Genomic DNA, 19,996 nt, shown 5'->3' on the forward strand with positions numbered 1-19,996 from the left:
AGGAATAATGGGATCCGGAGGTCGCGGCCGTTTCGTGATCCCCTCGCCCTGGTTCCCAGCTTGAGTGGTTCCCAGCTGTCTCAGGACCGCCTCGTTAAGGATCCCCAGCCCCACTGCAGAACTTCTCAGCGCTCAGTCCTGGCATGGGGCCTGAGAGTTTGCATCTCTAACACGTCCAGAGACCACACCTTGAAAACCACCTGCATGGAGCGATGCCCAAAAGCATGACGGAGGTCACTTGAGGAGAAAGTCACAGGCGGAAAGACTGCCCAGAGCCCGACCACTTCATCCCAGCCAGGGATGTATCACCAGAGCTTTTGCAGAGGAGGGCACGTGTTAGCGCAGGCATTCAACAGCCTTTCAGCACAAGGACAAGGAATTTAGAGCTAGCACGGGCACCCCCGTGTGCGATGGGTCGGTAATAGGGTCAGAGGATGGCTGCTAGAGCTGGGGGTGGTTGCCTCATGGCCTGTCTGCTACTCGTGAGCCAAAAACAAACCTTCCAACTGTTTTCGTGAGTATTCTGAGACTGAGAAAACCCCTGGAGAGTAGGTGGTCTGGAAACCTACGTTTCTATGGGATTCCACTTGTGAAGGAGCCATGGGACAGAGTATTTCATACTGGAAATGTTTTGTAAAATGTGTCTTCAGGGATTCTAAATGAACCTGTGTGTGTTAAAGGAATTGACAAACCAGATAAATTAAAAACAAAAAAGGTCAAGATAAAAAGAAAATAGGATACTACCCAGAGAGCTGTGGATAATGATTATGGACCAAAATAAGCAAAAAAGGTAAGAGATACAGTAAAATATTCAACTCTGCGCTGTCCACTATTTACATTAAGTTCATTACAATTACTTAAAATTCCCATTGGTTAGCCACCCCGATCCATGTCAGGTGTCCAGCGGCTGCCACAGCAAATGGATCAAAAGCAATTCTGTTGTTGTAGGAAGTTCTGTGTCCACAACACGGGTGTGGACTTTGACATGTTTGATAAATCGGTGGCTACTCAGTAAGAAGCCAGAGTTACATAAAGACTGGAAGCTCATTGGCTTCATACTGAATTCTGGGAAGAATGTTGGTTGGAAAGGAAGTGGGGGTGTGCAGAGACCAGCTCAGCAGATGAGGGCTGAAGAACGGGTGCTGTGCAACCTAAGGAAAAAGTTAACATAAAATAAGACACAGAGACATTTATCTTAATTAAGGGTGGGAACCAGGGGACTCAAGGTCTCAGGGACCAAGGAACCACACCGCTTTTATTGTGCTCTTTAGGATGACAAGTAAGGAGGGGGTTGTAGGTGCAGGATATAGGGGTTTTTAAAATTATTTTAAAAGTCACATAGCCGTAGCTGATTAAGCTTTTATTCTGACTTTAGGCATTTAATAATCATTAGCATTGAGGAAGCTTGGCGTCAGCTATCTATGCATGGCATTCTAGAGAATCACCACTGTGCTTCTGCAGACTGTGTGCCTAGGTTTGCACCTCTTCTTGCTAATGCATATCCTGCTAACGACCCCTCATAAACCCCTTGGGGCCATGAGGCTCCTTTTCCTCTTATTCTTTAGATGACACAGCAGGCTGTGCAGCCAGCCTAAATGCACAGGTCTGGTGTGCCTAGACCAGCGCATTATGTCCTCATTCAGCTGATCACACGAATAACTTATGCCTTTAGGTCTTTGTTCTTAAGTCATTTACCAGCACTGTGACTGTTTTTCAAGCAGGAATATGGCAGGACAAGATGGAGTTTCCAGCATAGAAAATAGAAGCAAAGAGGCTAAGAAAATATTGTAGAAACATGTCTCGCGACAGGGGTGGGGCAGAGTAAGCCTGCGCCCTGGAATTAGTGCCAGAGGCTGCAGAGAGGAAAATGACCGAAGAGAGTCCTGTGTGCAGATGCCGAGTGGTTCTGTTAAAAAAGTAAACACAGCCATGAGCCAAAGTGGCTTCCAAGGGAAAGCTGCTCAGGTGGACACTGTGTGTGTGTGTGTGTGTGCGCGCACGTGTGCGCGCGTACAGAGGGTAGAAGAGAGCACGTAACCTGCACGGTCTGCCTCCGTGACTGTTTATTAAAGGCTTACTGTGTGCCGAGTCAGGTGGACAAGAGAGGAGGCTGGAAAGTGATAGGGATGCCAGCACCCTATGCCTAGAGAAATTCTAAGGATAATAAGAGGCATTCTCCAATTAGCTGAGAGAAATTAGACCAAAGGAAAGGCTGGGCCAGTATTAGGGAAGTGTTAGCTTTCAGTTCATTTCTCCTCTTCTCCATCCAGAAGCACCATTTCAATGGAAAGCTTAGAACAGACCTGGTTGGGAGGGAATTGAATCCAAGATGGGCCAGGAGATAGTCGAGCACCGTCAGTACTTAAGCGGCCGGGTCAGCAGAGGCGGGAGGTGATCTGCCGCTCTTTCTTGGCAGAAAGTGGTCATTGCAGTTGCTGTACATATTCCTAAGGTGGTGCCGGGACTCCAGGCAACACCCCCGCCCCAACCCCATGGATGGCAGCAGGCTAAGCCTTTCCTTAGAGCACAGCATAGGTGGCGTGGCCCACGAGTGAACTTGGATTAGCCTGTCAGAGCTGCAGGTTCTTAGCCTTTGGGGCTGAGATGAAAGGCAGGGACTGAGGCGGCCTAGTTGTGAATGTACCAGGCTAGTCTCTGATGAATTCTAAATTCATTTGACATATATATTTGATATGTATGTATATATATGATATAAACATTTACTCATTTGACATATATTGGAGGGGGCGATATTTTTGTTTAAACCTTCATTTTCTAAGTGAATCTCCCTTTTAAGAGTCAGCCTTGGCGTTCCCATTGTGGCTCAGTGGAAGCAAATCTGACTAGTATTCATGAGGACGCAGGTTGGATCCCTGCCCTCACTCAGTGGGTTAAGGATCTGGTGTTGCCGTGGCTGTGATGTAGGCTGGGGGCCCCAGCTCTGACTGGACCCCTAGCCTGGGAACCTCCACATGCCGCAGGCGCAGCCCTAAAAAAAAAAAAAAAATTACAAAAAAACCCCCAAAGTCAGCCTTCGCACCTCTGACATGATGAAGGAGAAGCACACCTGGGCTAGAATCTTCTTGCCTCTTCGATCTTAGGCCAGCATGGTTTTCTCATCAATAAAATGTGCTCTTTGGTATGTTTTCATGCAGTGCTGCTATGAGACTTGTGCACAGTATATTTAAACACTAGGGTAGATTCAGTAAGTTCTTCCCTTGAGTGAATCACTTCCCATTCCTAGAACTCAACAGAAAGCAGGACAGAGCACTTCTGGGCCCCACAGATGGTGCTGGCTGTGGCAGTCCAGGCAGGCTGGAGACTTGGCCAAGAATGGCTAGAGCTGTGACACTTTGGAAAGTGGTCTCAGGACTCTGGGCAACCCCCCAGCCCCACAGATGGCAACGGTCTGTGGCCAGGACTGTAGGCTAAGTCCTGCCCTAGAGCACAGCACAGTGAGATGGCCCACAGTGAGGCCCTCCGGATTCACTGGGAAGTTAATTGCTGAAGTTTCCCTGTACACACTGTACTGGAAAACTTACAAATTGGGTCACGAGATCATAGTTATTTTGTAGTGTGCCAAAGATGGAAGATAAAGATGGATTTCAGAAACTACAGATCAAAGAGTGGTGGAAAATTGTAGAAAGGATTGGTCAACAAGGGATGTGAATGCTTTAGGAGCATAAAAGTAGAAACATTTCTGCAGAAGTTCTGCTGCCATGGGTTAAGGATCTGGCACTGCCGCAGCTGTTGCTAGTATTCTATCCCTGGCCCTGGTTCCACATGCCTCCGACACGGCAGAAGAAAAGAAAAAGAAACTACTTGAATTCATTGGGTCATTAAAAAAAAAAAAAAAAAAGCTGCATTGAAGAGGTTTGTAGAGGAATGCTCTATGTGTGCGTCTGAATCAGAATATCTTTTAATCTCTTCGAAGAGTTTAAAGAACTCTCCACCGTATGGTCTGAAGGTTAAAAGAGAGAGAAGAGACATGACAATATGCTGGAGAGTGACTGCTGGTCAGATACAGAGCCAGAGCGCTAACTAGCGGATTCGTGTCCAGGGAGGAACGTGTCAGGTTCCTCCTTGGTGCTCTCCGCAATCTATAAACAGGGGAGGAGGATGAAACAAGTCAGCGTGATTAGACTAGCGCTCAAAGCCCTGACAGGCTGAAACGCAGCGGGAGTGCCCTGAATCTGGGCTTCCCTGCACAGGGTGCGCTAAGGTTCAGTCGGTGTCCAGACTTAGGAGGCGGCGCCTTCCACTGGCCAAGGACACGCTGGTCGCCCATCGTGGACAGCTGGGGACATCTGGGCCCAGCCATGGGGTGGACTCACGTGCAGGCTGGGCGAGCAGACGGCGGGCGCTCTTAGATGCCAGAAGGGACGTCGTGTGATCCCCGGAGACCGGCGCAGGGACGCGAGCTGGGGCGGGGCAAAAAGTGCAGAAAAGCACGGGAATGCCGGGAGCGTCCTTCCCCTCCTTCACAGTCCTTCCATGACCTCGCTTTGGTGCAGGAATGAACCCTGCTCGAGGGAACCGCCTCCGCCCTTCATGTCCAACCTGCGCCTCGGGGGAAGGGGCTCCCAAAGCGCGTCCTTGACTCAGGGCGGAGCCTGACCTCTGCCTCCAGTTCTGCAGTGCTCTTGGGCCCCCCGCAAGCGGGTGCAAAGCGTGGGCGTTGCCTGGCAACCGGGCCGCCACAGGATTGGCCGCGCCCGCTCCGGCGACCGCCCCGGAAGTTGCGTAGACGCCCGGCCCAGTCCAGGTCGAGGCGGAAGTGGAGCCGCCCGGAGCCGCCCGCGTCCCAAGGAAAACTCGCTGCACCTCGGCCCATGGCCGCCTACTCGTACCGCCCGGGCCCCGGGGCCGGCCCTGCTGCGGGCGCCGCGCTGCCTGACCAGAGCTTCCTGTGGAACGTCTTCCAGAGGTGCGGCCGGCGCGCGGGCGCTTGCGGGCCTCAGTCTTGGGCCCTCCACCGCCGGTCCCCCCAGCCTCCTTCCCGGCACCCCCCGCCCAGCGCCTGCTTCCACCCCCATCCTTGGCCTCCTGCCCTACCTCCATCCTACCCCCGCGAGCCTTCCCTCCCCCCCCGTTCCTCCGGCCTCCTCTCCGACCTCCTTTCCGGTCCTCCTGCCCCTGCTCCGTCCTCCACCCCCATCCTTGGCTTCCTGTCCGACCTCCTTTCTGGTCCCCCTCGGCCTCCAGTCCAGCCTCCTTCCTGCCGCTCCCGCCCCTGCTCCGTCCCTCCTCCTCTCTGAGCCCCTCCCGAGATGCCGAGTCGCCCCCGGGGGTTCGCAGCCCCCTTGTCCTGGTCCTGGGCCTCTATCCTCCTGCCTTAACAGCCCGTTCCCGCACTGGGCCTCGGGGGGATGCTTGTTTAGGAGCGCAGAAAGGCAGACTCTGACCGGGCTGCTGAAATGCTAGGAGCCAGGAAAGAAGCTGGGCCACGGCTGCTGGGCAGGTGACCGGTCACCTTAGGGCCTTCTGCTCCTAGGCGTCCATCCAGCGAGTGAATGATCGAAACTGCAGTGACTCATGGTTGGGGAATGACTTAATTGAGAGACTCTTTAACTGTTTGTGAAAAAGAGAAAAACTGGTGCAGGTAGAATTCTGATAGGTGGAGGGAGAAAGGCTTGAGCAAGTGGAGAACCTGCTTGGAATTCAGGAGGGGGAGTGCCTAGGACAGGGCAGGCCTCCCCACTCCCCAGCCAGAGGCGGGGATGAGAAGTGGAGCAGCCAGAAGTGAAAGGCCCAGAGAAGGAGCAGCCAGAGCCAGTGTAGGAGGGGTGCAAGAAGCGAACCTTTGTGCTTGCCAGGTTTTGTTTTTCCAGCACTTTTAATTAAGCCTAACTGGTCTTAATTTTGTAGGGTTGACAAAGACAGGAGCGGCGTGATATCGGACAATGAGCTTCAACAAGCGCTATCCAATGGTGAGTGGCACATTCTCCTTCAGCTTCTCTTGAAAGTCATTAAGAATTCTTATCACTGGCCATGGTGGAGGAGCTTCCGGGTTGTTCTGTTGGGTGGTTTCCTGGTTGTTGTGTCAGTGCTGCTCAGAGTCCTTCCTGGTTAATGGGGCAACTGCATGGAGTTGGAAGGCCTGAGAAATGGAGGCGGGTGTTGGTTCAGAGAGCAGCAGGGAGCATCGCTTTGTACAGCAGACATCCTTCACGACCATTGTGTTTCCCTTCTGGAGAGGAGCAGCAGGGTCCCCAAGGCACTGATGGGGAAGCCACTGGGGATACTGGAGGCCCTGGCGGTGTGTCCTGGGAGACACTGGTCATCCGGGCAGGATGCGAGGGTGGCAGCCCTTGGTGGCGGTACATGGAGCTCGCTTTTTGCCGGTGACAGCGTGATTAACCCCTGGAAGTACTATTAAAGACCTTACTTCATTAAATACCCGGCTGTGTCCTCTTCTTAAACTCCTCAGGTGCCACTGTCTTTTGTGATTCTTCTGTTTGTGGTGCCCTTTAGGCCAGAAGAGGGGCTGATTTTGAGAGGCATTGCAGATGTTGAAAGGCTCATCTTTACTGCTGGGAGGCAACTTGGTGTAGGAGGCTGCCTCAAGCATCAGAGGGGAGGTGTTCCTTTATTGCTGCTGGTGGATTTGAATTTACAGGGTAATACAGGTGATGTTTTCACTAGGGGGTGTCAGTGCTGCCTCCAGCTACAGCTCAGCTGCTCCTTACAGCACATTGCTCTTCCTGCTCCGTCAGAACATAATCTTGAACTACTAGCCTGCTGGGGAGACGGAATTTTCATGGAATTGCCCACAGGATGTTTGGTTCACCATTCCTAAGAAACTGAAATGATAACTGGTTTAACCTGGGTGTAAGTACATAATGGCCCTCTCACAGTGGCCCTGTAGAGCCGCTTTGCCTGATTGGCCACTGCTGGGAACATGTAAAAACTTGCCCAGAAGCAGGTAGTCACTTAGCCCTGAGGGAGACAGGCGTGGCAGCCCCCAGGCTTCACTCCTGGGGGTGGGTGGGGCGGCTTCTCCTGTAGAGTGGCTGTTCTGTTTTGTTTGTGTCCTGTAAACCTCGAATCTTTAAACCAGTCTTCAAAATTTTTAAGTTAAATTTCTGCCTCGCCAGTACTGAGAGTTTAGAATCGTTTTTTTTTTTTCTTTATAGATTTATTTTCAAAGGGTAAAAACACTTAAGACAACTTAAATACAGTCTAAACAGAATTACTCTGTCCCAGGGAGCAATGATGCAGGATATGTTCTCGCTTCCAGACACATTCCAGCATCTTCTGAGTTTTCTTCAGTGAAGAAAAGGGGTCTGATACTTTATTCATATACATCCTTCTTATCTGCAATATAGTCTACAATTTCTTGGGGGCACATTGACTTCTCCGCATCTATGTCAGGAATTTCAAACCCAAATTCGTCCTCCATGGTCATGATGATCCCCACTTAGTCCAAACTGTCTAAGCCCAGGTCTTTCATGAAATGGGAATTGACTGAGCTTTTCGGGATCAGTCTTGTCACAGAGTTTCAAGACATAAAGAACCACGGTCCTTGATCCCCTCTAACGTCAAAGGGGGCGCGTCACTATACTGGCAACACAGCTGTGTAACTCCCCGGGAACCTGTTCGAGCACCCAGGCCAGCTGCAGGGCCCCAGGCCTCACCTGGGCTCCCGTGGGGAACAGAGTGGTGCTGAGCAGCCGAGCTTCAACCACCATGGGAAACCTGGGCAGCGATGCAAAGGCTGCAGGCAGACGGTGGACGCAGGCGCAAAGGACACGGGCCGCCACGGCCACACCGACCCAGGATACCCGAGAGTTTAGAATCTTAAGAGGTGAATTTTACAGAGAGACTGAGACCCCTAACACTAGATCCGAGCCACGTCTGCGACCTATACCACAGCCCATGACAAGGCCGGGGATTGAACCTGCAACGTTGTGGTTCCTAGTCAGATTCATCTCGCTCCACCACGACAGGAACTCCTGAGACACTTCCTTTCTTATCCTTTCTCCCCCAACCCACCGTAACTGGAGGGCTATATTTTGCTGTACTGCAAACCCAGCAAATCTTTACAAATCCTGTTAGGCCTTTCTGCAGGCAGGCAGGCGGGAATGCATCCAGCTCTCTGCCTCCCAGAGCGGGCGGGAGCCCAGGGTGACAAGATGGGGCCAGGGGTGCCCGCAGGGAGGCAGGCACCCCAACCCGGGGTCTCCCACCTGTCTCTTCACCTTGGCGTCCACTGAGTGCCCAGGCGCCCTGAGTTCCCACTTACCCCGGCTCTGCTCCTCTGCCCAGACTGCCCACCCTTCCTCAGGGATGTGGAAACTCCTGCCTCTGGGCCCCACGGCACCTTCCTCTTCTTGGACGCTGTCCTTGTCCCCCTCTTCCTGCTGTGTCCCTTTTGAAGCTGTCGCCGGCTGCCGGCGCCAGCGAGTGTCCTGGCGGGAGGTCGAGCTGGGCGCCCATGTGCCGGCGTCATGTGTCCTGGCCTCGGCCAGCGATGGCCACACGTCGGTTCTCTTCACTCTCCTGCTCAGGTTCCCAGAGCTAATGCATGGGAGTTATTTTGACTTGGTTTTTCTCCCCAGGAATAGGCTTCTCTTTTTACATTAGCATGAGAATATTCAGCTGTTTCAGGGAATTAGCTTAAATAATTCATTTATTTCTGGTGAGAAAACCGAAGCTACAAAATAGCCTGGTTTCTCTCTTCAGATGGATCAATGCCTCTGAGGCCCCTGTTAAAAATCCAGTTGAAACCGTCCTGAAAAAGGCCTCATGGGTCCTGCACACTGAGCCCTTTGTGGGTCTTTTTCCCTGGGAGAGCTTCTGGAAACTGCCGCCTGGGAGGTGGCGGTTAGGGGTGTGGAGACAGGACTGTCTCGCCTTCTGTTTGAACTAACATGTCACAAGCTGTCTTCAGCTAGGAATTTTTAAAAAATTTTTATTTTCACATGGTTCCTTGGAATTGGAGGAAATTAATTTTGCTCGGGCTCCCATTTTGTGCTTCTATAAGTTTGCATTAATGTATTGCTATGTTTTGAGAAGGCAGTTTTTAACTGGACTTTAATTAAAAATAAGTCATACATTCTTTTTGAAAAAATTTTTTTTTAATCAAGATAAATTTCAGCTCTTTGGGGACCCCCAGTTGAGAAATCGGACCACATAAGCTGACAGTTCCCTGCCGTGCCTGACTGTCCCTTGTCACAGGCCCAGCGTAGTGAGGCAGGGAAGGGCCTCAGCTTCCACCTGCCATGCTCAGAGCCTGCACATCCCCGAGGAGGGCCTGTGTGACGCCTGGCTCCCTCCTGCAGTGCTTGTCCCCCACCTGGATAGCTCATGCTAACGGTGCAACTGCAACTGCGGCCGACGCCTTCCTCCCCCAGGTGCCAGGAGCTCCCCTGGTTGACAACACGGGTGAGGTGTGGTCACAACTCCTGATGGGGAGTTGGGGCGCCCTGTGGAACTCTCCTGGAAACGGTGCCTGGTCTCTCCAGACTTCTGCCTGTGCCTTTTCCCCCTGCTGATTTTAATCTGCTTTTGCTGTAACAAACCGTGACTATGAGTTTTGTGAGTCCTATGGAGTCCTCAAGCCTGGGGCTGGTCTTCCCAGAAACTTGGGCAGTGGTAGAAGCAGAGGGAGGTGGGGCCGGGCTTTTCTCCACAACCGCGGGCAGGTCACACTCTGGGATGGCTGGAGGTCTAGCCCCCTCCCCGCCACCCAGGCCCATGTCCACCAGGCCCACATCGCTGGTACAGAGCTGGAGACATCGCTGCCGGTCAGTCAGTACTGAGTTCACAGAGCTTGAGTTGTTTCTATTTTCATTAATATAAATACTGTAGTGATTTCATAGAACAAGTTTCTAGACGTGGCATCGATCAGATCGCTAAGGGGATTGACCGGAAAGGCCGTATTTCTAGTCATGGCTCTTTGAGGCCGCAGACAAAGGGCACTGGTGTGACACAAAGTTCACGGTCCTTGGAGAGGCAGCAGAGTCCTGGCAAATCCGCGTGACCCTGCGGGGCTGCTCAGGCCCCTGGGTGCGTGACTCGCTCCCTGGCGGAAACGTCCCAGGTCTGATGCAGTAAAGTGGACGGAGATCTCCAGCGATGCTGATAAAAAGTGTGATTATTTTCCCCAAAGATTCCGGGCGGTCAGGTATCACAGTGTGTATGTGCTGGATGCTGTGACGACGCGGCCTTTACGGTTCTCTGGACTCTGGGGTGGCCCGGATGCCGTGGGAAGGCAGACGCTTTGGAGAGTAAAAGACAGTGTGTTGTCACCGGGCAGATGGGGTTTTCCTCTTTGGGAAGCGGTCACATTGCCAGGTGTTCAGGCCTCCTGTGTGGTTGCGGCCTGGGTCGGGGGACGGAGGGCGGGAGCGAGGCCAGGAGCTGCCTCTGGTTCCCAGGCTCCCTCCGGTCAGTGGTGGCTCGGCTTCTGTGGGGACAGCGGTCCGCGCACAAGCAGTGGGGGTCACAAACGGGGACGGAGCGCCCCCTCTTCCTGGGCTTCTGTGAGCGCTGGCTCTCAGTAAGGCCTGCTCCCTGGAGATGCCCTCCCAGCATGTGGAGCCTGGTCCATAGGGGCAGGGAGGCAGCCTGACGGCGGGCTGCCTTTTCCAAATGGAGGCTTAAGGGGAGCCGGGGCTTGGGCTCAGAGTGTGCATGTGTTTGGGGGCCACACTGGACGCTGTGAGACGGAGTGGGGGGCATGCTCAGAGCTGCCGCTGGAGCCCGGGGCACAGGGCCGCAGGGTCGGGTGGCACCTTCAGGCTCCGGCTGCGGCCAGAGACAGCCCTGGACATTGCGTCTCATGAGGGTGGGGGACCAGGCTGCGGGGGGAGGAGGGACGTGCTTTTATGCGGGGTGGGGGGGGGAGCTGCTTTCCCTGCACGCAAAAGCTTTGTTTACTACATGTTGCAGTGAGTATACAAATTAGTAAAGGTGCAGGTTGCTCCAAAGACAGATTCTTGGGCATAAAGGCAGCTGGTAAACAGTCTAAATTATTAAATCTCATGAGACTCAGCAGTCGCCTTGATAATCACTCGGTAACACCCATTACCATTCGGAGGTGAATCAGGGAAAATATCCCACCTTTTCACAATTTCAAAGGAAATGGTCCAGCGCCCAGACTCTGATTTAGGAGGAGAAGTTACAGCGTGGCCACATGTGTCTCTGCACAGTCCAGACGGCGCTGCCCTTACTTACATATGATCGACTGGACGATCATACGTCCGGGTCCCTCCATGTGCCGGTGTGCGGGGCGCAGTGTGGGTGACCAGCCCCAGGAGCGCTGGGGCCCTTGCGGGGGTGGGTTCTGAACGTTGTTGATGACATAAGAAAGCTAAGTGCCATCTTCTCACCTTACCTGGTGGCTGTGTCCCTGGAAAGCTCAGGGAGTATTAAGTAATCGTCCTTGGCTATACAGTGAACAAGAGAGCGCTTCCAGGCAGGTCTTCAGGAGCAGCCTTGAGGCTCTGGCTGGACCCGAGGGAGCCCCGGGCAGGACAAGCAGGACCCTGACTGACCCCCGGTCCCTGGACGACATCCCCTCCTCAGAGGCTTGGCTCTGGGGCCCTCGTGTTGAGAGCTAATGACTTCCTTTCTCTGGCCCCTGGGGTTTCAGACTGGGAATTCGGTGTTTCTTCTTTCTCACTTCCTGCTGTTTGTTTTCAGGCACCTGGACTCCATTCAATCCAGTGACCGTCCGGTCGATCATATGTAAGTAAGGGCAGTGCCGTCTGGCCTGTGCAGAGACACATGTGGCCACTGGACACAGTTGTGCCGCTTCTGTCTGTGCTTCCGACCTGCTTTCCCCGGAGCTCCCGCCCAGCCCAGCCCTCCACTGAGCCCTTGTGTTCAGTTGGCTGTCTGGCCCATCCTTCGAGTTTTTAGTTCTGAAGGTGTCACATACTTGTGGGACCAGCTCATTCCATGCACAGTCCATCCTGTGTGGCTGTGAAGTCTCACTGAACGGAGTGGACCCGCAGGGACACTCAGACCACCTGGAAAGGGACCAGATGCTGTATTGCCTTCTCCTCGCAGTGTTTCCCACCAAGTTTTTACTTACGCCTCTGTAGCTGTTCTGCCTGCAATTATATGTAAATGGAGTTCTAAGTGCTTTCTGATTTGGACCTGGAGTTGGGGGGGGGGGTTAATGAAAGGAAGGTCTTATTTTAAAAATATCTAGGAATTCCCATCATGGCTCAGCAGAAACGAATCTGACTAGTATCCATGAGGATGCAGGTTCGATCCCTGGCCTTGCCCAGTGGGTTAAGGATCCAGCGTTGCTGTGAGCTGTAATGTAGGTTGCAGACGTGGCTCGGATCTGGCATTGCTGTGGCTGTGGTGTAGGCCAGTGGCTACAGCTCAGATCATAGATTCTCTAGCCTGGGAACCTCCATATGCCGCAGGTACGGCCCTAACAAGACAAAATAAATAAGTAAATAAATACTGAAAACCAATAGTCTTTATTTTTGCTGGAGTGGGCCTCCCTTGACAGGGGACTCTTCTGAGGTCCGAGGGGCCTCTGGGGTCAGAGGGCGTGTTCTAGGCCCAGAACCCTGATCTGGGAGGGTGGGGCAGCCCCTCACCTCCTGCGCAGATCTTCCTTCCGGAAAGCGAGAGCTCCCGCCGCGGTGTGCCGTGTTGTTTCGCTGTGGCTCCACCAGCATGTTCGGCTTGCACGTCCCTTTTCACAGCCGGCTCGTGGCCACCTAGTGGGACCTAGGGCTGCAGCTGGGATGCGCTCACAGCCTGCGGGGCTGGGTGGCGCCTCTGCCCTGGTGGCTCTTCCTGATTCCCGCCCTTTCGTCCCAGCCATGTTTGACCGCGAGAACAAGGCCGGCGTGAACTTCAGCGAGTTCACTGGCGTCTGGAAGTACATCACCGACTGGCAGAACGTCTTCCGAACCTACGACAGGGACAACTCGGGCATGATCGACAGGAACGAGCTCAAGCAGGCCCTCTCAGGTTTCGGTAAAACGCGTGTCTTTCTGCATAGCTGGTTCATTTTGGAGCCGAGGGCCATGCATTTTGTGCTTTAGGCTTTTAATGCAATGAAACCTTTGCTTTCATCACACAGATTTGTATTTTGATATCATTTATAGCACGAAGGCTTATGTTTGACTTGGAGACTTTCATCCAAAATGAGACAAGGGCTATGCAGTGGTTTGTCTTTAGTGGAGTGGAGTGCGATGGCCCAGCACACTGGGCATGAGGCTTTTGAAACACTGGACGTGAGCGTGTGGAGGTGGCACAGCGTCGGGCAGCTCGCTTCCCGGTGCGTGGAAATCCACAGGGAGGTGGCCAGGTGCCCACGAGAAGCGAGTCTGGGTGGCGTGGGCGTGGGCGTGGAAGCTCCCATTCTCAGGTGCACCTGGGCACGTGTGCCACACACACACCAAGCGGTGAGCAGTGTTCCAGACGCCTTCCAGAGCGGTCAGCGGGCCTGAGGGCTTGACACAAGGTGCACCCGAGCTCCGGGGGTCTCGGGGGGCTACTCCTGCCCTCTCTTCCTTGGGGCTGGCTCTGCGGCTGTCTTCTCCACCCTCTGCCTCTGGGGCCCCCCGGCAGGTTTGTGTTGTGACCCCCCCCAGGCTTGGGTCAGGGTTTGGGCAGGATGTTGACCTTGGGTTCTTTGAAGCGGAACCAGGCGTGTAGCCGTGACCTTGCTGTGCCCAGAGCGGCGGCTGGAACCTGGATCCTGGGAGTCACGTCCAGTCCAGTGGCCTCAGATGTCACCCAAGCGGTGCCTTCTGTCTCACTTAGTGCCCATGACCTGTGGGTCCTGGGGGCTCACGGAAATGCTGAGGGGACAGGCCCTGGGCTCTCGGGCCTCCGAGTCCCGGTCAGACCCAGGTCGTTGTGGCTGCCTAAGCCAGCAGGGCTTTGACAGGGGACTCCACCCGAAGCTGGGGACCCTCCACTCCCGCATTTCTCGTTCCAGCCGTTTTCCACCCTCCTGCCGCCACGTCTGCTCTGCCCCCTTTGCGAGCTGCCCTCCTCGCCCGGCTCTGTGCCTGGAGCGTGCCACGGCCCCGCAGGCCCGTCTGCGGCGGAGTTTGGCCCCAGCAGCCCCCTCCCCTTTCTCATGCCATTGGCTGCTTGTCCACCCGGGCAGTGTCCTGATCTGGACCTGTTCTCTGCGGGGTTACTGCTGGCATCTGGCCTGCTCCCTGGCGCTGAGAGGGGTCCTCTCGGGCGCCTCGCTAGTTTGTAGTAAGCAGGGCCTGCTCCATCCCCGGCTTTGGAGGGAGGAGCGGCCCGGAGGTCCAGGAGTCCAGCGCTGGCGCAGCCCTGTCTGCTCTGGAGCTCTGGGCTCCCTGCCGCCCTGTCTCTGTCGCTGTCTTATCTGTCCTTTCCCCATCTGGGCAGGAGACCATGGCACGGCGCTGGCTGGACAGGCACAGGAGCGGGCAGGAGTGAGGCGGCCCCGGCCAGCACCGCTGTCTCCAGCCAGCTGTGGGGAGGGGGCCCTGGGTGAAGTCACAGGGTATGGAGCACGCTGACCACTCTGGAAGGTGCTGTCACTTGTTTGCACGCGTGACTCTGTTCTGGTAAAGTGACACCATGCTCCTGCGGCTGATTAACTGTGACGTTCGCTCAGACAGTAGCTGTGCCTGCTCTTGCAAAGACTCCAGCCAGACCGAAACCAGTAAAAATGTTTTGGCACCTGGATCTTGTCTCCTGAATAAGTAAGGCTCCCGCGGCCACACAGGTGGTGGGGCGGGGGGAAGGACGCAGTGTCCTGGCTCAGAGCAGCCGGGACGTCTGTCCGCCGTCAGCGCCACCTCAGCTGAAGGCCTTCCAGGACGCTCACTCAGTAAGTTGGGGGCAGCGGCGTGACTGCCACAACCCGATGACCCTTTGGGGCCTTGGTCTGTGTGAGGCCGCCTCCAGGTCCCTGTGCTGGGCGATGTGCGCAGTGGCTGTCACGTCATCTCCCGCTGCCTTAGGTTTACGTTCTGGTTCATTTGGGAGCCTCCGTGAGGTTTTGCCGTTCTAATAGTAACGGAGTTATTCGGCTTCGCCTCTGGGTTAAAAATGTGGTAGGAGTCTCCAGTGGGGGCTTTGAAGAAGGTGAGCTCCACCGCATTCCAGAAGACCCCATGGGGTGAAGTGTTGGCTCCCCTCAGTCACCCTGCAGTGACCCTCGTCCTGCCAGGAAGGGGCTGCAGGTCTCCGAGCCCTGCCACCTGGTGGGGCTGGGATATCGCAGCCCAGGGGCCGTGTACTTCAGTGCCTTGCAGTGAGCTTGCACCTGCTCCTTCTCTGGACCCTCCGTCCTGTGCTCTCAGAGGAGGCGCAGGCGGGTCTCTGGCGGAGCGTGGGTGTTGACGCGCCTCCCTCCTCCAGGGTACCGGCTCTCCGACCAGTTTCACGACATCCTCATTCGGAAGTTCGATAGGCAAGGACGGGGACAGATCGCCTTCGACGACTTCATCCAGGGCTGCATCGTCCTGCAGGTACCCGTCTTCGTGGGGCGCAGACCTGGACTGCGGAAGGGAAGGCGGGGGAGGCTGAAGCGGCGACCCCTCACCCGGATGTGCAGTTCGAGGGGCCAGACACGTGAACCTGGTTCTGGAGCTGGAGACGGGTGCTTTTTGGAGAAGTAGGCAATTGTTCTGTGAAGTGGAAGTTAGACAGCAGGGCCCTCCTCCCCCGGGGCACCCAGTTGGATGGAGGTGTCAGCGTGTGTCCGCTTCTAGCTCCTAGACTAACGGGATCTGAGGCCCATGAGAAGCTCAGGTGCCTCTGCCAGGCCATGGGCTGAGCGCAGACCAGCCAACCTGCCACTGGCCGTCGCCACTGGGCCCTGGGACAGGGAAGGGAGAGGAGGAGCTACGCCGCCGGCCCCACATCAGAAGCCCTCGGAAGTGTTTTCCTTCATTTGACTCTTGCCAGAAAGAAAGGTTTTGAAAATTAGTTTTTTTACAAAGCAACATGGAAGTTTATAGAAATCTTGGGAAAGTAGAATTAAGGGTAAAAAGGGAAAGCACTCTCTGAAAGTGACACTGCCTCGCAGACAGAGAAGGGCTTCTGGTTGCCGTTTGGGAAGGGCTCCAGGGAGGGATGGAGCAGGAGGCCGGGCTGAGCAGGTGGAAGCTCCTAACGCGGGGCGGATAAACAGCGAGGTCCTACCACGGAGCACAGGGAGTGCTCCTCAGCATCCTGTGCTAAAGCACCACGAGAAAGAATCTTTCCAAAGAGAGAGAGGGAGAGAGAGTGTGAGTGTGTGTGTGTGTGTGTGTGTGTGTGTGTGTGTGTGAGAGAGAGAGAGAGAGAGAGAATCACTTTGCTGGGCAGCTGAAATTAACACAATGTTGTGAATTAACTGTACTTCAATTAAAATAAAACAGAATAGAATAAGTAGAAAGGGCAATCACCCATTGTCTCCAGTGGGAGGTACCTGCTGCTGGTAACTTGTGTGGTTTGTTTCACACCAGCGTTTATTTATCTATTTTCATTATAGCTGGTTTAGACTGTCAGTTCTCTACTGTACAGCGTGGTGGCGCAGTTGCACATACAAGTATACATTCTTTTTCTCACATCGTTGTGCTCCATCGTGACAAGACACAGCTCCCAGTGCTACACAGCAGGATGTCATTGCCTGTCGACACCGGCATTTCTCACACACATTCCGAAGCTCCTGGCTTACACCTGCGTGGACTGTCACCTGTGTCAGCCCGTTTATTCTTGGCCGTCAACCTGCCCAGCACAGGAGGGGTGGAACTTGGGGCCCCGGGGAGATGGGGTGCCATTGGCATGGCTCTTGGGCCAGGCTCTAGCCTTGCCCTCAGCTCCTCAGTGGGCAGACAGGTGACAGCCAAGGTCACGATGAGCCTGGGCCTGTCTTCTCCTGTCGGTAGGAATCTTCAGAGCATCTCGTGGTCCCCCCAGCGCCTGTCATTTGGTGGCACTTGCTGACCATTCCTGCCGTCCGCCCTGCTGCCTGGTGGCCAGGCTTGTGAACAAACAGGGAGCCTGGGGAGCAATCAGACAGGAGGAGGAGGGCAGGCGGGTCCTGGCACAAGCTGGCAAAAGGAGACCCTGCCCTTCCTGCTCTGCGGCCGGGCTTCCCTGCTGGCGGCAGGTTCTAGGGAGGAGCCCCAGTGGGGGCTGGTTTCCCTTTGTCCTCAGTGGCCTCTGGCCAGAGCAGAGGTGAGCAGCCAGGGAGGCCCCCCCACTGCAAAGCCTTAGAGTAGGAGAAAGGTTCTGGGCAGAGGTGCTGGCCTCTCACCCCGGCATCCTGCCTGGCCCCCGTCTCCCTTGGTGGACCAGCCTGGCTCAGCCATGGTCAGGGACACTGCCTGTGCCTCCCCGTGCTGGCTCGGTCAGAAGTAGGGCCTTGGAGACATGAATGAGTCTGAAACTGGGTTCCTAACTGTCTCTTTACCAGATGCGCTCTCTTCCTTCTGTTTGGTAAGTATTGGATCTAAACACCTGTTGTTTTTCCTCAGAGGTTGACAGATATATTCCGACGCTACGATACGGATCAGGACGGCTGGATTCAGGTGTCATATGAACAGTACCTTTCCATGGTCTTCAGCATCGTATAGCGCCGGTCTCCTGCAGACACCTTTGTGACTTGGGAAAGAAAAGACTGGAAATGCCAAATCTCTTACCTTTAACCAGGGGAGCACGGATGCAGTTAGACAACTGTCCTTCCTTTAGATTTTGTATAATTAATACCTGGGGACCCAACTGTACACATGCGGAGAAGCTGGTTAGTGTTTCACAGTGCTCGCAGCAATTAGGTCATTGCTCGGATACACACATTAGACTTGAGACTGTTTAATTGTGCCACGAGTGCGGCGAGATATAATAACGTATCAGGTATTGTGCATGCAAAAACTCATCATGTGCATTTCTAGAAAGCTGCCGTTCTAGAGTGGAAATCAGCAGTAGGAATTTTAAATAATGTGGAACTTGCACAGGAAGCTGCTCATGTGCCTTACTTTTTAAGAGGGTTTATTGTGTTCATTTGAATATGCAGCGTCAGCAATAAAGCACATGCCATGCCCTGAGCCCTTGTCCCGTCTTGTCTCGGCTGTGCTCCCTGGAGCTCTAAGGGGCCCGGCAGCCTCTGGGGTCTCCCGCTGCCCTCCTCTCTAGCAGCAGTGGGTTTGCATTTTGTAAAACTTCTTTGGACATACAGATCCAGGTTTGGTTCCCAGGGAGTGGGTTTTCATTCACTTTCTAAGGATGCAAATCTGCTCCGTGATGGTCTGTTCATTTCCATTTTTCACACAGGAAGGCAGAGCGAGAGGTGCGGCCAGTCCCTGGGGGGCCTGTGCCTGCCCCGTGGGATGGCTTTAGGCCCCTCTGTCCCTCCTCAAAGTGAGCCTTCCCAAACCACCATTCGGGGCAGGGCTGTGTTGGGCTTCTGAGTAGGTGTCCGTGGCCTACAGATGGGGCCGGGCCATCAGAAGTGTTTGTCTACGGGGTCCATTTGGGGACTTGTACTCTTTGGGGTTAGGCGCCCGGGGAGCTGGGCTTCTCGTCCGTGGTGTCTGTGATGAGAGGGCATGTCCCCGACCACAGAACGCGGCCTTGTGAGCTCACGCCCTGGGTCCCAGGTCTCTGGATCTCCCCTCCTTCCCCTTGGGAGTCTGTGGCCTTGGACACACTTGTGAGGCCTGGCACAGGATCCCAGGCTCCACTCCACGGAGGCCAGTCTCCCACTTGCAGGCTCTGAGAGGCCCTCCCCCCAGAAGCCCAATCACTGACACTGGAGACCTGGGACAGCCAGGTGCCAAGGTGGAGGCAGCTGCTCCTAACTGGTCCAACGCAGCCCACGCCCAGGCTGGTCCTTGGTCGCCTCCCTGCCCGCTTAGATGGAGGTGTAGACGGTGGGGTCCCCCTTTCCTGGGTGACCCAGTGGGATGGAGGTGTAGGCAGTGCCCCCCCCCATCCCTGGGTGACCCGGTTAGATGGAAGTGTAGGCGGCAGGGACCCCCTTTCCTGGGGGTACCTGGTGGGATGGAGGTGCAGACGGCAGGGCCCCTCTCCCGTGGGGGTACCTGGTTAGACGGAGGTGTAGACCCCACTGTCCTTCTTTTCTCAGAGGCACTGTGTTCCTCTCCTCCTTGACCTCTGGTCTCTGCTGACCCCAAACGAGTGAAGGCAGCAGGCACCCAGCATTGCTGTGCCCTGTGCCCTGTGCCATGGCACCCCTCCCTGCCCATGCGGGCTTTCCCACCCACCTCTCCCCCAGCCCCTCAACTCTAGCAGCTTGGCCTCTGAATTCATCCTGGTTTTGCTGGAAGTTGGAACCCCTCAAGCTGGCCTCAGGCAATGGCAGTTCCCTGCTCTGTACACAGTGGGTGTTTAATCCTCGTGGATTCCTGGGGCTGACAGAGCCGATGCTGAGAAGCCAGTTCTCACCCTGCCTTGGGCTGAGGGTCATGCAGGGGTCGTCAGGCAGTTCAGGAAAGCGGAGGAAAGGGGAATCTTGGAATGGAAAGGCTGTGGATGGCGCAGGTCCTCCCAGCTGAGGGGGGCAGAGGACCCTGCGCACAGACACTCCCGTGGAGTCCAGGGTTCCGGCCCCTGGAGGAGGCTGCCACCCTGGACAGCACGAGCGGCAGGTGGACCTAAGGGTTGGGGGTCTGTCCAGAGCCCCAAGCCCAGCAGCCCTGCAGGAAGGTAAGGACTCCTGTCCTTGGTGGCTCGTGCTTGGTCTCAGCGGCCAGGCGGCCACACGGGGGCGGTGCAGTCCCACCTGGGGGTTGCCTGACCCTGGGCGCCTCACCTAAGCCCAAGCCAGAGCGGGGACCTCAGGACCAGCCAGTGAGGAGTTTACAGAAGCAACCTAGAAGCCAGAGGGAGCGGGGGCTGGAGTGGGGGCAGCAGCAGCTGCCTGACAGATGGAAAGGTCTTTGCTGCCTCCCCGCAGGGGGCTCCAGCCCCAGATGGTGCCTCCCCCTGGGCGTCGGAGTTAGGGCTGGAGCAGCGGAGGTTCACGGCCCGTCCAGGCCAACTGCTGCCCGTGGTGCACCGTCACTCATCCCCTGTCCCC

The 19,996-nt window shown here is 55.2% G+C and overlaps 1 protein-coding gene and 1 pseudogene across 3 annotated transcripts; one reads left to right on the plus strand and one right to left on the minus strand.

Annotated features, from left to right (window-relative positions):
- The first annotated feature begins 4,746 nt into the window (after positions 1 to 4,746).
- Positions 4,747 to 18,002, plus strand: PDCD6 (programmed cell death 6). Of its 3 annotated transcripts, none has more exons than XM_047768809.1 (6): positions 4,747 to 4,927; positions 5,869 to 5,930; positions 11,650 to 11,694; positions 12,793 to 12,945; positions 15,331 to 15,440; positions 17,436 to 18,002. In XM_047768809.1, the coding sequence occupies exons 1-6, from the start codon at positions 4,833 to 4,835 to the stop codon at positions 17,532 to 17,534; spliced, it is 564 nt and encodes a 187-aa protein (XP_047624765.1). In that variant the 5' UTR covers positions 4,747 to 4,832; the 3' UTR covers positions 17,535 to 18,002. The 3 variants fall into 3 exon arrangements, with proteins under 3 accessions (XP_047624765.1, XP_047623884.1, XP_047625332.1); XM_047767928.1 differs by having other exon boundaries at positions 4,748 to 4,927; positions 12,793 to 12,951; XM_047769376.1 differs by lacking the exon at positions 4,747 to 4,927 and adding an exon at positions 5,186 to 5,461 and having other exon boundaries at positions 12,793 to 12,951.
- Positions 7,232 to 10,778, minus strand: LOC125113783 (acyl carrier protein, mitochondrial-like; annotated as a pseudogene).
- Positions 18,003 to 19,996: the final 1,994 nt, after the last annotated feature.

The sequence above is a fragment of the Phacochoerus africanus genome, chromosome 1 (genome assembly GCF_016906955.1).
Source record: "Phacochoerus africanus isolate WHEZ1 chromosome 1, ROS_Pafr_v1, whole genome shotgun sequence".
In the NCBI taxonomy this organism is placed as follows: Eukaryota; Metazoa; Chordata; class Mammalia; order Artiodactyla; family Suidae; genus Phacochoerus; species Phacochoerus africanus.

Bases quoted from the DNA above. Each gene is read 5' to 3' on its own strand.
- PDCD6 (XM_047767928.1), top strand. From the start codon at position 4,833: ATGGCCGCCTACTCGTACCGCCCGGGCCCCGGGGCCGGCCCTGCTGCG. The intron at 5,931-11,649 runs GTGAGTGGCACA...GTTTGTTTTCAG, and splicing joins TCAACAAGCGCTATCCAATG to GCACCTGGACTCCATTCAAT. The intron at 12,952-15,330 runs GTAAAACGCGTG...TCCCTCCTCCAG, and splicing joins GCAGGCCCTCTCAGGTTTCG to GGTACCGGCTCTCCGACCAG.